The sequence below is a fragment of the Scyliorhinus canicula genome, chromosome 2 (assembly GCF_902713615.1).
Source record: "Scyliorhinus canicula chromosome 2, sScyCan1.1, whole genome shotgun sequence".
Lineage (NCBI taxonomy): Eukaryota > Metazoa > Chordata > Chondrichthyes > Carcharhiniformes > Scyliorhinidae > Scyliorhinus > Scyliorhinus canicula.
The window spans coordinates 289,385,222-289,401,909 of NC_052147.1; the positions used below are offsets into that span (position 1 = coordinate 289,385,222).

At 46.9% G+C, this 16,688-nt stretch overlaps 1 protein-coding gene across 1 annotated transcript in view; it reads left to right on the plus strand.

Annotated features, from left to right (window-relative positions):
- Window positions 1-16,688, plus strand: part of xrcc5 (X-ray repair complementing defective repair in Chinese hamster cells 5) — a 333,072-nt gene that overhangs the window by 230,006 nt on the left and 86,378 nt on the right. The window contains exon 14 of the mRNA XM_038790233.1: window positions 7,185-7,381. Within this exon, the coding sequence (XP_038646161.1) occupies window positions 7,185-7,381 (197 nt within the window). The remainder of the gene's footprint in view (window positions 1-7,184; window positions 7,382-16,688) is intronic.

Consider the following 16,688-nt stretch of genomic DNA (forward strand, 5'->3'; position numbering starts at 1 on the left):
CTATGATTTAGTGGCCATTACTGAAACATGGTTAAAGGATGGTCACGACTGGGAGTTAAATATCCGAGGGTATCAAACTATTCGGAAGGACAGAGTGGATGGTAAGGGAGGTGGTGTTGCTCTGTTATTTAAGGATGACATCCGGGCAATAGTAAGGGATGACATCGGTGCTATGGAGGATAAGGTTGAATCCATTTGGGTGGAAATCAGGAATAGTAAGGCGAAAAAGTCACTGATATGAGTAGTCTATCGGCCACCAAATAGTAACGTTATGGTGGGGCAGGCAATAAACAAAGAAATAACTGATGCATGTAGAAATGGTACAGCAGTTATCATGGGGGATTTTAATCTACATGTCGATTGGTTTAACCAGGTCGGTCAAGGCAACCTTGAGGAGGAGTTTATAGAATGTATCCGCGATAGTTTCCTAGAACAGTATGTAATGGAACCTACGAGGGAACAAGCGGTCCTAGATCTTGTCCTGTGTAATGAGACAGGATTGATTCATGATCTCATAGTTAGGGATCCTCTCGGAAGGAGCGATCACAATATGGTGGAATTTAAAATACAGATGGAGGGTGAGTAAGTAAAATCAAATACTAGTGTTTTGTGTTTAAACAAAGGAGATTACAATGGGATGAGAGAAGAACTAGCTAAGGTAGACTGGGAGCTAAGACTTTATGGTGGAACAGTTGAGGAACAGTGGAGAACCTTCCAAGCGATTTTTCACAGTGCTCAGCAAAGGTTTATACCAACAAAAAGGAAGGACGGAAGAAAGAGGGAAAATCGACCGTGGATATCTAAGGAAATAAGGGAGAGTATCAAACTGAAGGAAAAAGCATATAAAGTGGCAAAGATTGCTGGGAGATTAGAGGACTGGGAAATCTTTAGAGGGCAACAGAAAGCTACTAAAAAAGCTATAAAGAAGAGTAAGATAGAGTATGAGAGTAAAGTTGCTCAGAATATAAAAACAGACAGTAAAAGGTTTTACAAATATATAAGACAAAAAAGAGTGGCGAAGGTAAATATTGGTCCTTTAGAGGATGAGAAGGGAGTTTTAATAATGGGAGATGAGGAAATGGCTGAGGAACTAAACAGGTTTTTTGGGTCGGTCTTCACAGTGGAAGACACAAATAACATGCCAGCGACTGATAGAAATGAGGCTCTGACAGGTGAGGACCTTGAGAGGATTGTTATCACTAAGGAGGGAGTGATGGGCAAGCTAATGGGGCTAAAGGTAGACAAGTCTCCTGGCCCTGATGGAATGCATCCCAGAGTGCTAAAAGAGATGGCTATGGAAATTGCAGATGCACTAGTGATAATTTACCGAAATTCACTAGACTCTGGGGTGGTCCCGGTGGATCGGAAATTAGCAAACGTGACACCACTGCTTAAAAAAGGAGGTAGGCAGAAAGCAGGAAATTATAGTCCAGTGAGCTTAACTTCGGTAATAGGGAAGATGCTGGAATCTATCATCAAGGAAGAAATAGCGAGGCATCTGGATAGAAATTGTCCCATTGGGCAGACGCAGCATGGGTTCGTAAAAGGCAGGTCATGCCTAACTAATTTAGTGGAATTTTTTGAGGACATTACCAGTGCAGTAGATAACGGGGAGCCGATGGATGTGGTATATCTGGATTTCCAGAAAGCCTTTGACAAGGTGCCACACAAAAGATTGCTGCATAAGATAAAGATGCATGGCATTAAGGGTAAAGTAGTAGCATGGATAGAGGATTGGTTAATTAATAGAAAGCAAAGAGTTGGGATAAATGGGTGTTTCTCTGGTTGGCAATCAGTAGCTAGTGGTGTCCCTCAGGGATCCGTGTTGGGCCCACAATTGTTCACAATTTACATAGATGATTTGGAGTTGGGGACCAAGGGCAATGTGTCCAAGTTTGCAGATGACACTAAGATGAGTGGTAAAGCGAAAAGTGCAGAGGATATTGGAAGTCTGCAGAGGGATTTGGATAGGTTAAGTGAATGGGCTAGGGTCTGGCATATGGAATACAATGTTGACAAATGTGAGGTTATCCATTTTGGTAGGAATAACAGCAAACGGGATTATTATTTAAACGATAAAATATTAAAGCATGCCGCTGTTCAGAGAGACTTGGGTGTGCTAGTGCATGAGTCACAGAAGGTTGGTTTACAAGTGCAACAGGTGATTAAGAAGGCAAATGGAATTTTGTCCTTCATTGCTAGAGGGATGGAGTTTAAGACTAGGGAGGTTATGTTGCAATTGTATAAGGTGTTAGTGCGGCCACACCTGGAGTATTGTGTTCAGTTTTGGTCTCCTTACTTGAGAAAGGATGTACTGGCGCTGGAGGGTGTGCAGAGGAGATTCACTAGGTTAATCCCAGAGCTGAAGGGGTTGGATTATGAGGAGAGGTTGAGTATACTGGGACTGTACTCGTTGGAATTTAGAAGGATGAGGGGGGATCTTATAGAAACATTTAAAATTATGAAGGGAATAGATAGGATAGATGCGGGCAGGTTGTTTCCACTGGCGGGTGACAGCAGAACTAGGGGACATAGCCTCAAAATAAGGGGCAGTAGATTTTGGACTGAGTTTAGGAGGAACTTCTTCACCCAAAGGGTTGTGAATCTATGGAATTCCTTGCCCAGTGAAGCAGTTGAGGCTCCTTCATTACATGTTTTTAAGGTAAAGATAGATAGTTTTTTGAAGAATAAAGGGATTAAGGGTTATGGTGTTCGGGCCGGAAAGTGGAGCTGAGTCCACAAAAGATCAGCCATGATCTAATTGAATGGCGGAGCAGGCTCGAGGGGCCAGATGGCCTACTCCTGAACCTAGTTCTTATGTTCTTATGTTCTACACCCTCTTCCAGGTAACTTATAAAAATGACAAACAGCAGTGGCCCCAAAACAGATCCTTGCGGTACACCACTGGTAACTGAACTCCAGGATGAACATTTGCCATCAACCACCACCCTCTGTCTTCTTTCAGCTAGCCAATTACTGATCCAAACCGCTAAATCACCTTCAATCCCATACTTCCGTATTTTCTGCAATAGCCTACCATGGGGAACCTTATCAAACGCCTTACTGAAATCCACATCAACCGCTTTACCCTCATTCACCTGTTTGGTCACCTTCTCAAAAAACTCAATAAGGTTTGTGAGGCATGACCTACCTTTCAAGGTGGGTTCAAGGAGAATTCAAATGGCACCTTGACAAACACATGGATAGGATGGGTATAGAGGGATAAGGCACAAGGAAGTGTTGAGTGTTCTTGCCAAGGTGGTATCATGGCCAGTACAAGGTCTGTTCCTGTGCTGTATTTTTCTTTGTGAGAGAGGGAAAGTTGAAGGGAGATGTGCGCGGTACGTTTTTCACCCAGAGTTTGGTGAGTGCACTGATAGAGGATGTGGTGGAAGCAGGCACATCAGCAACAAAGAACTCCTGCCCTCCAAACCTGCACCGATCACGTGTCCGATCTAGACCACCGCCTGTATCTTTCTATACCCCATCTATTCATGTGTCTATCCAGATAAGTCTTTAAGGTTAATGTATCTGCCTCAACCACCTCACTTGGCAGTGCATTCCAGGCCACCACCACCCTCTGTGTAAAAAAACTCTCCCCGCACATTGTTATAGGCGGAAATATTCACACGAAGGCCTGAGGATGAGTATAAAGAGGCAGTTTATTATTTCAGATCTGGGAGAAAGATTTGGAGATTTCGCAGTCTCGCAATACTCTTTCTCACTTGAGCTCAGGTTCGCAGTGGGTTAATATACAGATTCAAGGGGCGGAATTAGTTGTATTCTCATTTACATACAATCAATCAACTATTCATGTTACAATTCATTACATGCAGTCAATCAATTTTTGTAGCATCCCAGTTATCACATATATGGTTAAAGTGGGTGCTGTCTTACCCGCCCCTAACTTCATACAGAAGTCATTCAAAACTAACACCAGGATATGTCCTGTCTGCAGCTGTGGACCTTGAGTATATCAAGGATACATTGCACTCCTTGGGCGAAATTCTCCGATGTCCGTCGCAATGCCCGGGACTGGCGGCCAAAACAGCGCTGATGACTCCGGCGTCTGGCCCCCCAAAACATCGCGTATTCTCCGGGCCCGAATGGGCCAGCAGCGGCGTTACGCTATTCACGTCGGTTTCACCCGCTGCGGAAGTGGTGCGCCGGTTAACGTCGGGCGACTTCATCAACGCCGCCTGGCGGACATCACATAAAGAGCCCCCCCCTCCCAACCCACCGAAACTCGCAGTTTGTCAGTTCTCTCTCTCTCTCCCGGCCTGTCACCCACCTCCACGCTGAACGGCATCATCCATCAGCACTGGTTGACGCCGTTAAATACCTACTTTGATTAACGCCGACGTGACCCCTGGCCACGTCGGCGGGACTTCGGCCCATCTGGGCCGGAGAATAACGGCAGCACATAAAACCGTTGCATCCCGCCGGCCCCCGCCATTCTCCGAGGCGGGCGGCGGGATTGGCGGCACGCCGACTTCTGGCAGGTGGGAGAATTCTGGACATGGCGGGAGCGGGATTCTCGGTGGCCCCGGGCGATTCTCCGACCCTGCGTGGGGTCGGAGAATTTCACCCCTTGTTCTTTGAAGCTGTTATCAGTGGCTGTTAAAATACACCCTGTACATACCCACGCCTGGTTCTCATGAGGCAGGTTAAGTTCAGCCATTTTGTGTCCTTAAACATTGTGTATACACTATCTATTTCTACAAATTGCCTCTTCTAAACAGGCATCTAAGCCAATTAGTACCTTTTGTCTCATCAGAACTATTCAAAAGTAATACCGGCGCACAAATGTAGTTACAGAGCCACCTAGAATTTATATCATAGTCCACTATCAGAAAATGCCCTCAAACACACATCTCCACTGAACCTTTCTCCCCTCACCTTGAACCTGTGCCACCTTGTAATTGTCATTTCTGCCCTGGGAAAAAGCCTCCAACTGTTCACCCTGTCTATACCCCTAATAATTTTATAAACATCTATCAGGTTTCCCCGCCTCCGTCTCTCTGGGGAGAACAATCCCAGTTTATTCAATCTCTCATCATAGCTAATACCCTCCATGCCAGGCAACATCCTGGTAAACCTTTTCTATACTCTCTCCAAAGCCTTCACGTCCTTCTGGTAAACATAGACAGAGACATAAACACAGAAATTACAGCACGGAACAACCCCTTCGGCCCACGATGTTATGCCGAGCTTTTGTCCCAGATTAAGAACAAATTAATCTACACCCCATTATTCTACCGTAATCCATGTACCTATCCAATAGCCGCATGAAGGTCCCTAATGTTTCTGACTCAACTACTTCCACAGGCAGTGCATTCCATGCCCCCACTACTCTCTGTGTATTGAAACTACCTCTGACATCCCCCCTATATCTTCCACCATTCACCTTAAATTTATGTCCCCTTGTAATGGTTTGTTCTAATGGTGATGTGGTGACTAGAATTGAATTGGACACAGTATTCCAAATGTGGCCTAACCAACCTTCAGTATAACTGCAACATAATCTTTGAGCTTTTATATATCTTATGAGGAAAGGCTGATGGACTTGAGGTTGTTTTCGTTAGAGAGAAGAAGGTTAAGAGGTGACTTAATAGAGGCATACAAAATGATCAGAGGGTTAGATAGGGTGGACAGCGAGAGCCTTCTCCCGCGGATGGAGGTGGCTAGCATGAGGGGACATAGCCTTAAATTGAGGGGTAATAGATATAGGACAGAGGTCAGAGGTGGGTTTTTTACGCAAAGAGTGGTGAGGCCGTGGAATGCCCTACCTGCAACAGTAGTGAACACGCCAACATTGAGGGCATTTAAAAATTTATTGGATAAGCATATGGATGATAAGGGCATAGTGTAGGTTAGATGGCCTTTAGATTTTTTCCATGTCGGTGCAACATCGAGGGCCGAAGGGCCTGTACTGCGCTGTATCATTCTATGTTCTATACTCGATACCCCGTCCTATGAAGGTATTCGTGCCATATGCTTTCTTTCCCACCATTTCTACCTGTGCTGCCACGTTTAAGGATCTGTGGACCTGCACGCCCAGATCTCTCTGTGTCTCTCTGCTCCTGATGGTTCTGCCATTTATTTTATAGCTCCCACCTGAATTGGATCGACCAAAATGCATCACCTCACATTTGTCCGGGTTAAATTCCATCTGCCATTTCTCTGCCCAATTTTGCAGCCTATCTATATCCTGCTGTGCTCTCTGACAATCTTCATCACTATCCGCAACTCCTGCAATCTTAGTATCATCTCGCACACTTGGTAATCAGACCCGCTACGATTTCTTCCAAGTCATTTATATATATTACAAAGAGCAGAGGTCCCAGTACTGATCCCTGCGGAACACCACTAGTTACAGACCTCCATTCGGAAAAACACCCTTCCACTGCTACCCTCTGTCTTCTATGGCCAAGCCAGTTCTGAATCCATACAGCTGGTTCACCCCTGACCCCATGTGATATAATGTTTTGCACCAGCCTGCCATGAGGGACCTTATCAAATGCTTCGCTAAAGTCCATGTAGACAACATCCACAGTCCTTCCCTCGTCAATCATTTTTGTCACCTCCTGAAAAAGTCTATTAAATTGGTGAGACATGACCTCCCTCGTACAAAACCATGCTGTCTGTTGCTAATAAGACCATTCACTTCCAAATGTGCATAGATCCTACCTCTGTGAATCTTTTCCAACAATTTCACTATCACTGACGTCAAGCTCACTGGCCTATAATTACCCGGATTATCCTTGCAACCCTTCTTAAATAACAGGACAACTTTGGCTATACTCAAATCCTTTGGGATCTCACCTGTGGCCAATGGGGACACAAAGATTTCTGTCAGAGGCCCAGCGATTTCATCTCTCGTCTCTCTCAGTAATCTGGGATAGATGCCATCTGGCCCTGGGGAATTTTCTACCTTAATACTTTATAACATTTAAGAGGCATCTGGATGGGTACATGAATAGGGAGGAAATAGAGAGATATGGACAGAGTAAGGGCAGAAGGTTATATTTTTAGTTTGAGCATCATGACCGGTACAGGCTTGGAGGGCTGAAGGGCCTGTTCCTGTGCTTATTGTTCTTTGTACTTTTATCAAAGACTAAAAAAAGCTTCAAACTTGTTTTTCGCTAACTGATGGAATATAAAGTTCTTGTGATTTCTTGCAGTGTCTTCATTACAAAGCTTTTCAACCAGATAAGCCTCTGCCTCCCATAGACCCTCACCTGAGGAGCATGTTGAACAGGCCCCAGGAGTTGGCTGGCTCCTGCGAAGCATCCTTGAAACAATTAAAGAAGCTTTTCATTCTGCAAGATTCGGGCAAAAAGAAGGAACAGAAGATCGCGCAGCAAATCTTCAAAGACAAGTATGACTTAGCCAGGGTATTAAATGGAGGGATTTGGGAATGAATATTGTCCAGAATTTAGGTGTGTGGTGTAGAATTCAGTTGGACTGTGAGTTTCCTTGGCTAAGCACAGAGTTCTCTTGTAGGCAGTGAGTGTGCATCATTTAAAAATGTGTTAAATTTGTCAAACAGGGCTGATATTTAACAAATCAGTATTGTCTATCTTTGACTGACCATATCATTGTTGATTATGCATTCTTACGACATTTCCCACAAGTTCGGGAGTCCCCTGGGGTCCCGCTCACAAATCGGTATTCCATATAGGACACTGATGAGGGCATCAGTTCGTCCAGGGACAGCAGACAGAGCCAAACGTCTGGCACCACAAGCAACCTGTCTGCAAAGGAGTGGGCAAAGAGAGGAAGAGCAATAGAACAGGGGATTCCATAGTCAGGGGAACAGATAGGCGCCACTGTGGCCGGCAGCATGACTCCAGAATGGTGTGTTGCCTTCCTGGTGCCAGGGCCCTAGATCTCACACTACAGCTCAAGGGCATCCTGAAGGGGGAGGATGGTAAGGCAGAGCTCATAGAGTCTTAGATGTTTACAGCATGGAGACAGGCCCTTCAGCCAGCTTGTCCATGCCGCCCAGTTTCTATCACTAAGCTAGTGGGTCAGAAGGATGTGGAGGCTTTAGAGAGAGTGCAGAAGAGATTTACCAGGATGTTGCCTGGTATTAGCTATGAGGAGCGATTGAATAAACTAGGCTTGTTCTCACTGGAATGACGGAGGTTGAGGGGCGACCTGTTAGAGGTCGACAAAATTATGAGGGGCATAGACAGGGTGGATAGTCAGAGGTTTTTCACAGGGTAGAGAGGTCAATTACTAGGGGGCATAGGTATAAGGTGCGAGGGGCAAGGTTTAGAGGAGATATACAAGGCACGTTTTTTTACACAGAGGGTAGTGGGTGCCTGGAACTCGCTGCCGGAGGAGGTGGTGGAAGCAGGGACGATAGTGATATTTTTTTTTTTTTTAATTTAGAGTACCCAATTATTTTTCCAATTAAGGGACAATTTTGCGTGGCCAATCCGCCTAACCTGCACATAAGAACATAAGAACTAGGAGCAGGAGTAGGCCATCTGGCCCCTCGAGCCATTCAATTAGATCATGGCTGATCTTTTGTGGACTCAGCTCCACTTTCCGGCCCGAACACCATAACCCTTAATCCCTTTATTCTTCAAAAAACTATCTATCTTTACCTTAAAAACATGTAATGAAGGAGCCTCAACGGCTTCACTGGGCAAGGAATTCCATAGATTCACAACCCTTTGCGTTTGATAAGGTTCCCCATGGTAGGCTATTGCAGAAAATACGGAAGTATGGGATTGAAGGTGATTTAGCGGTTTGGATCAGTAATTGGCTAGCTGAAAGAAGACAGAGGGTGGTGGTTGATGGCAAATGTTCATCCTGGAGTTCAGTTACCAGTGGTGTACCGCAAGGATCTGTTTTGGGCCCACTGCTGTTTGTCATTTTTATAAGTTACCTGGAAGAGGGTGTAGAACATAAGAACTAGGATCAGGAGTAGGCCATCTGGCCCCTCGAGCCTGCTCCGCCATTCAATTAGATCATGGCTGATCTTTTGTGGACTCGGCTCCACTTTCCGGCCCGAACACCATAACCCTTAATCCCTTTATTCTTCAAAAAACTATCTATCTTTACCTTAAAAACATGTAATGAAGGAGCCTCAACTGCTTCACTGGGCAAGGAATTCCATAGATTCACAACCCTTTGGGTGAAGAAGTTCCTCCTAAACTCAGTCCTAAATCTACTTCCCCTTATTTTGAGGCTATGTCCCCTAGTTCTGCTGTCACCCGTCAGTGGAAACAACCTGCCCGCATCTATCCTATCTATTCCCTTCATAATTTTAAATGTTTCTATAAGATCCCCCCTCATCCTTCTAAATTCCAACGAGTACAGTCCCAGTATACTCAACCTCTCCTCATAATCCAACCCCTTCAGCTCTGGGATTAACCTAGTGAATCTCCTCTGCACACCCTCCAGCGCCAGTACATCCTTTCTCAAGTAAGGAGACCAAAACTGAACACAATACTCTAGGTGTGGCCGCACTAACACCTTATACAATTGCAACATAACCTCCCTAGTCTTAAACTCCATCCCTCTAGCAATGAAGGACAAAATTCCATTTGCCTTCTTAATCACCTGTTGCACCTGTAAACCAACCTTCTGTGACTCATGCACTAGCACACCCAGGTCTCTCTGAACAGCGGCATGCTTTAATATTTTATCGTTTAAATAATAATCCCGTTTGCTGTTATTCCTACCAAAATGGATAACCTCACATTTGCCAACATTGTATTCCATCTGCCAGACCCGAGCCCATTCACTTAACCTATCCAAATCCCTCTGCAGACTTCCAGTATCCTCTGCACTTTTTGCTTTACCACTCATCTTAGTGTCATCTGCAAACTTGGACACATTGCCCTTGGTCCCCAACTCCAAATCATCTATGTAAATTGTGAACAATTGTGGGCCCAACACGGATCCCTGAGGGACACCCAACATCTTTGGGTTGTGGGGGTGAAACCCACGCAGACACGGGGAGAATGTGCAAACTCCACACGGAATGACCCAGAGCCGGGATCGAACCTGGGACCTCAGCGCCGTGAGGCAGCTGTGCCAACCACTAGGCCACCGTGCTGCCCTTCGATAGTGATATTTAAGGGGCATCTTGGTAAATACAGGAATAGGATGGGAATAGAGAGATACGGACCCAGGAAGTGTAGAAAATTGTAGTTTAGTCGGGCAGCATGGTCAGCACTGGCTTGGAGGGCCGAAGGGCCTGTTCCTGTGCTGTACTTTTCTTCGTTCTTTGCTCTTTGTACCCACTTGCCCACATTTGGCCCATATCCCTCGATACCCACCCTGCCCATCGAACTGTCTAACTGCTTTTTAAAGGAAAAAATTGTACCCACCTCTACCACTGCCTCTGGCAGCCCGTTCCAGATGCTCACCACCCTCTGTGAAAAAATTTCCCCTCTGGTCTCTTTTGTATCTCTCCCCTCTCACCTTAAACATATGCCCTCTAGTTCTAGACTCCTCTACCTCTGGGAAAAGATGTTGACTATCTATCTTATCTATGTCCCTCATTATTTTATGGACCTCTATAAGATCACCCCTAAGCCTCCTGTGCTCCAGGGAAAAGGTCTCAGTTTATCCAGCCTCTTCTTGGCCGGGATTCTCCCCTATCCGGCGGGGCGGACTGGCGCCAACCACTCCGGCGTCGGGCCTCCCCAAAGGTGCGGAATCCTCCGCACCTTTGGGGGTTAGGCCCGCGCCGGAGTGGTTGGCGCCACGCCGAATTGCGCCCAAACCGGCGGCAACGGCCTTTGACGCCCGCCCCCCGGCGTCGGGGCTGGCCGAAAGGCCTTCGCCGGTTCGTGCATGCGCCGGTGCATCAGCTGGCACTGACGTCACCACCGGCGCATGCGCGGTAGGGGGGTTCTCTTCTGCCTCCGCCATGGTGAAGGCCGTGGCAGCGGCGAAAGCAAAAGAGTGCCCCCACGGCACTGGCCCGCCCGCCGATCGGTGGGCCCCGATCGCGGGCCTGGCCACCGTGGGGGCACCCACTGGGGTCCGATCGCCCTGTGACCCCCCCCAGGACCCCGGGGGCCCGCTCGGGCCGCCAATCCCGCCGCCACCAGAGGTGGTTCAAACCATGTCGGCGGGAGAGGCCTCTCAGCGGCGGGACTTCGGCCCATCGCGGGCCGGAGATTCGCCACAGGGGGCTCACCGATGGTGATGCCTGATCTTGGGCATCCAGTCTAAGCTCCAGCCGCGCAATTGACTCTTTTATTGGGTCCAAGCAGTCTTGTTTCTGCTTGGCGAAGCCCTCCTGGATAACTTGCATCAGCTGCTCCGTTGAATGCTGGGTCGATATCCAGGACACTTGCACCCGGGAGGCAACATACCTTCCTGGAGTCTCATTTGCGTCCGCAGAAACGCCTGTCTACTCCCCTTACAATCGAATCCCCTATCACTATAGCTCTACCACTCTTTTTCCTGCCCTCCTGTTAGGCAGAGCCAGCCACGGTGCCATGAACCTGACCACTGCTGCCTTCCTCTGACGAGCCATCCCCCTCAACTGTATCCAAAACGGACCCTGCACTACCTTCCTACTCTTGCTCTGTCTTTTGGTCACCCATTTTATATCTCCTTCAGGGTTCTTTATCTGCGCTAAACATGCTATCCACGACTTCCTCAGCACCGTGGATGCTCCAAAGTGAGTCCATCCGCAGCTCCAGAGCCGTCAAGCGGTCTAACAGGATCTGTAACTGGACACACTTCTTGCACGTGAAGGAGCCAGGGATAGTGGACGTGTCCCGGAACACCCACATTGCACACGAGGAGCATGACAGGGGTCTGGTATCTCCTGCCATGTCTTAAACCTGAGGTTCACTTATACAACAAATACCCATCATCTGTTTAACAATATGATTGCCATTAAACCTTAGTAATGGAATGAATAATACAGTTGTCATCATAACCTCTGCCCCCATTATATTTGGTTGGTAGCTGTTGCTGACAATTCTGCTTTTCCCCATTTAGAACATAGAACATAGAACATTATAGCGCAGTACAGGCCCTTCAGCCCTCGATGTTGCGCCGTCCTGTGATAACCCTCTAAAGTCCCTCTACACTATTCCCTTATCGTTCATATGCCTATCCAATGACCATTTGAATGCGTTTAGTGTTGGCGAGTCCACTACTGTTGCAGGCAGGGCATTCCACGCCCTTACTACTCTCTGAATAAAGACCCTGCCTCTGACATCTGTCCTATATCTATCTCCCCTCAATTTAAAGCTATGTCCCCTCGTGCTGGACATCACCATCCGAGGAAAAAGGCTCTCACTGTCCACCCTATCTAATCCTCTGATCATCTTGTATGCCTCAATTAAGTCACCTCTTAACCTTCAGGAGCAGTTGAGGCTCCTTCATTAAATGTTTTTAAGGTAAAGATAGATAGTTTTTTGAAGAATAAAGGGATTAAGGGTTATGGTGTTCGGGCCGGAAAGTGGAGCTTAGTACAGAAAAGATCAGCCATGATCTCATTGAATGGCGGAGCAGGCTCGAGGGGCCAGGTGGCCTACTCCTGCTCCTAGTTCTGATGTTCTTATGTTCTTCTTCTCTCTGATGAAAACAGCCTCAAGTCCTTCAGCCTTTCCTCATATGATCTTCCCTCCATACCAGGCAACATCCTTGTAAATCTCCTTTGTAAATCTCCTCTGTACCCTTTCCAATGCTTCCACATCCTTCCTATAATGTGGTGACCAGAACTGCACGCAATGCGGCCACACCAGAGTTTTGTACAACTGCAACATGACCTCATGGCTCCGAAACTCAATTCCTCTACCAATAAAAGCTAACACACCGTACGCCTTCTTAACAACCCTCTCAACCTGGGTGGCAACTTACAGGGATCTATATACATGGACACCAAGATCTCTCTGCTCTTCCACACTACCAAGAATATTACCATTAGCCCAGAACTCAGTCTTCCTGTTATTCCTTCCAAAATGAATCACCTCACACTTTTCTGCATTAATCTCCATTTGCCACCTGTCAGCCCAGCTCTGCAGCTTATCTATGTCCCTCTGTAATTTGTAACATCATTCTGCACTGTCCACAACTCCACCGACTTTAGTGTCATCTGCAAATTTACTCACCCATTCTTCAACGCCCTCCTCCAGGTCATTTATAAAAATGACAAACAGCAGCGGCCCCAAAACAGATCCTTGTGGTACACCACTAGTAACTGGACACCAAGAACAAAAGAACAAAGAAAATTACAGCACAGGAACAGGCCCTTCGGCCCTCCCAGCCAGTGCCGATCCAGATCCTTTATCTAAACCTGTCTCCTATTTTCCAAGGTCTACTTCCCTCTGTTCCCGCCTGTTCATATACCTGTCTAGATGCCTCTTAAATTATGCTATCGTGCCCGCCTCTACCACCTCCGCTGGTAAAGCATTCTAGGCACCCACCACCCTCTGCGTAAAAAACTTTCCACGCACATCTCCCTTAAACTTTCCCCCTCTCACCTTGAAATCGTGACCCCTTGTAACTGACACCACCACTCTTGGAAAAAGCTTGTTGCTATCCACTCTGTCCATACCTCTCATAATTTTGTAGACCTCAATCAGGTCCCCCCTCAACCTCCGTCTTTCCAACGAAAACAATCCTAATCTACTCAACCTTTCTTCATAGCTAGCACCCTCCATACCAGGCAACATCCTGGTGAACCTCCTCTGCACCCTCTCCAAAGCATCCACATCCTTCTGGTAATGTGGCGACCAGAACTGCACGCAGTATTCCAAATGTGGCCTAACCAAAGTCCTATACAACTGTAACATGACCTGCCGACTCTTGTACTCAATACCCCGTCCGATGAAGGCGAGCATGCTGTATGCCTTCTTGACCACTCTATCAACCTGCGTTGCCACCTTCAGGGTACAATGGACCTGAACTCCCAGATCTCTCTGTACATCAATTTTCCCCAAGACCCTTCCATTGACCATATAGTCCGCTCTTGAATTTGATCTTCCAAAATGCATCCCCTCGCATTTGCCTGGATTGAACTCCATCTGCCATTTCTCTGCCCAACTGTCCAATCTATCTATAATTTGCTGTATTCTCTGACAATCCTCCTCGCTATCTGCAACTCCACAAATCTTTGTATCATCTGCAAACTTGCTAATCAGACCACCTATACCTTCCTCCAGGTCATTTCTGTAGATCACAAACAACAGTGGTCCGAGCACGGATCCCTGTGGAACACCACTAGTCACCCTTCTCCATTTTGAGACACTCCCTTTCACCACTACTCTCTGTCTCCTGTTACCCAGCCAGTTCTTTATCCATCTAGCTAGTACACCCTGAACCCCATACGACTTCACTTTTTCCATTAACCACCACCCTTTGCCTTCTATCAGCTAGCCAATTTCTGATCCAAACTGCTAAATCACCCTGAATCCCATGCCTCTGTATTTTCTGCAATAGCCTACCGTGGGGAACCTTATCAAACGCTTTACTGAAATCCATATGCACCACATCAACTGCTTTACCCTCATCCACCTGTTTGGTCACCTTCTCGAAGAACTCAATGAGGTTTGCGAGGCACGACCTACCCTTCACAAAACCATGTTGACTATCTGCAATCAAATTATTCCTTTCCAGATGATTATACATCCTATCTCTTATAAACCTTTCCAAGACTTTTCCCACAACAGAAGTAAGGCTCACTGGTCTATAGTTACCGGGGTTATCTCTACTCCCCTTCTTGAACAAGGGGACAACATTTGCTATTCTCCAGTCTTCTGGCACTATTCCTGTAGACAAAGATGATTTAAAGATCAAAGCCAATGGCTCAGCAATCTCCTCCCTAGCTTCCCAGAGAATCCTAGGATAAATCCCATCTGGCCCAGGGGACTTATCTATTTTCACACTTTCCAGAATCGCTAACACCTCCTCCTTATGAACCTCAAGCCCTTCTAGTCTAGTAGCCTTTTCTAGATCCTACATTTCTAGAATCTACATTTCTAGATCCAACTAATATCTCTTTGAATGGCGAAGGTCACAGACTTGAAACAGCAATGGCCTGCTTCCCAAACATTGCATTTAGGGGTACCCCAATGATACGTTGGGAATCCCTTGCAATTGTCCAGAAGTGCGAACTTGGGAGCCATCTGACAGAAGTGATTTAAATCTCTACCTTTGGATGGTTCTGCTAGCTTTACCCCGATATCCAGCAGAGGGCAGCAGAGCAGAGCTACTGATTGGCTGTTCCGGGGAGATTTGCATACGTGCAGTGCGGTCAGCCTAATTTGAAGGTGTACCTGCAAAAGAGACCCGAGGAGTTTGAGTGCAAGCGAGCATCCAGCAGAGGGCAGCAGAGTGGAGCTACTGATTGGCTGTTCCGGGGAGCTTTGCATACGTGCAGTGCGGTCAGCCTAATTTGAAGGTGGTTTGTGACGGGGTCAAGTGACAACAGGTGTCCCCTGCGGTCATCTCCCTCCAAAACAGGTATACCGTTTTGGATACTGTTGGGGGAGATGACTCACCAGGGGAAGGCAGTAGTAGCCAGGCTCATGGCACCGTGGCTAGCTCTGCTGCACAGAAGGGCGGGAGAAAAACTGGCAGGGCTATAGTCATAGGGGTTTCAATTGTAAGGGGAGTAGACAGGCGTTTCTGTGGTCGAAAACGAGACTCCCGAATGGTATGTTGCCTCCCGGGTGCTCGGGTCAGGGATGTTCCGATCGGCCGCAGGACATACTGAAGGGGAGGGTGAACAGCCAGTTGTCGTGGTGCATATAGGCACCAACGATATAGGTAAAAAAAGGGATGAGGTCCTACAATCAGAATTTAGGGAGTTAGGAGATAAGTTAAAAAGTAGGACCTCAAAGGTAGTAATCTCAGGATTGCTACCAGTGCCACGGGACAGTCAGAGTAGAAATTCAAGAATAGTCAGAATGAATATGTGGCTTGAGAGATGGTGCAGGAGGGAGGGGTTCAGATTGTTGGGACATTGGAACCGGTTCTGGGGGCGGTGGGACCATTACAAACCGGATGGTCTACACCTGGGCAGGACTGGAACCAATGTCCGAGGCGGTGCTTTTGCTAACACTGTTGGGGAAGTTTTAAACTAATGTGGCAGGGGGATGGGAACCAGATTAGGAAGTTAGAGGTCAGTAAAGAAGCAGCAACTAAAGCCAGTAAGGTACAAGATAATAAACTCAATGTGACTAAGGGGAAGAGTAGACAGGGAAGAGGTGATGAACGCAAAGGTGGTCTGAGGTGCATTTGTTTTAATGGGAGAAGTGTAGCAGGTAAGGCAGATGAACTTAGGGCTTGGATTAGTACCTGGGAATATGATGCTATTGGTATTACTAAGACATGGTTGAGGGAAGGGCAGGACTGGCAACTGAATATCCCAGGGTATAGATGCTTCAGGAGGGATAGAGACGGAGTTAGAAGGGGTGGAGGAGTTGCATTACTCATCAGAGATGATATCACAGCTGTGATTAAGGAGGGCACGATGGAGGATTCGAGCACTGAGGTAAAATGGGTGGAGCTAAGAAATAGGAAGGGTGCAGTAACATTGTTGGGACTTTACTACAGGCCTCCCAAAAGCGAGCATACAAATAGGCAGACAGATTATAGAAAAATGTAGGAGCAATAGGGTGGTTGTGATGGGGGATTTTAACTTCCCCAACATTGAATGGGATTCGTGTAGTGTTGGAGGCATAGATGGAGCA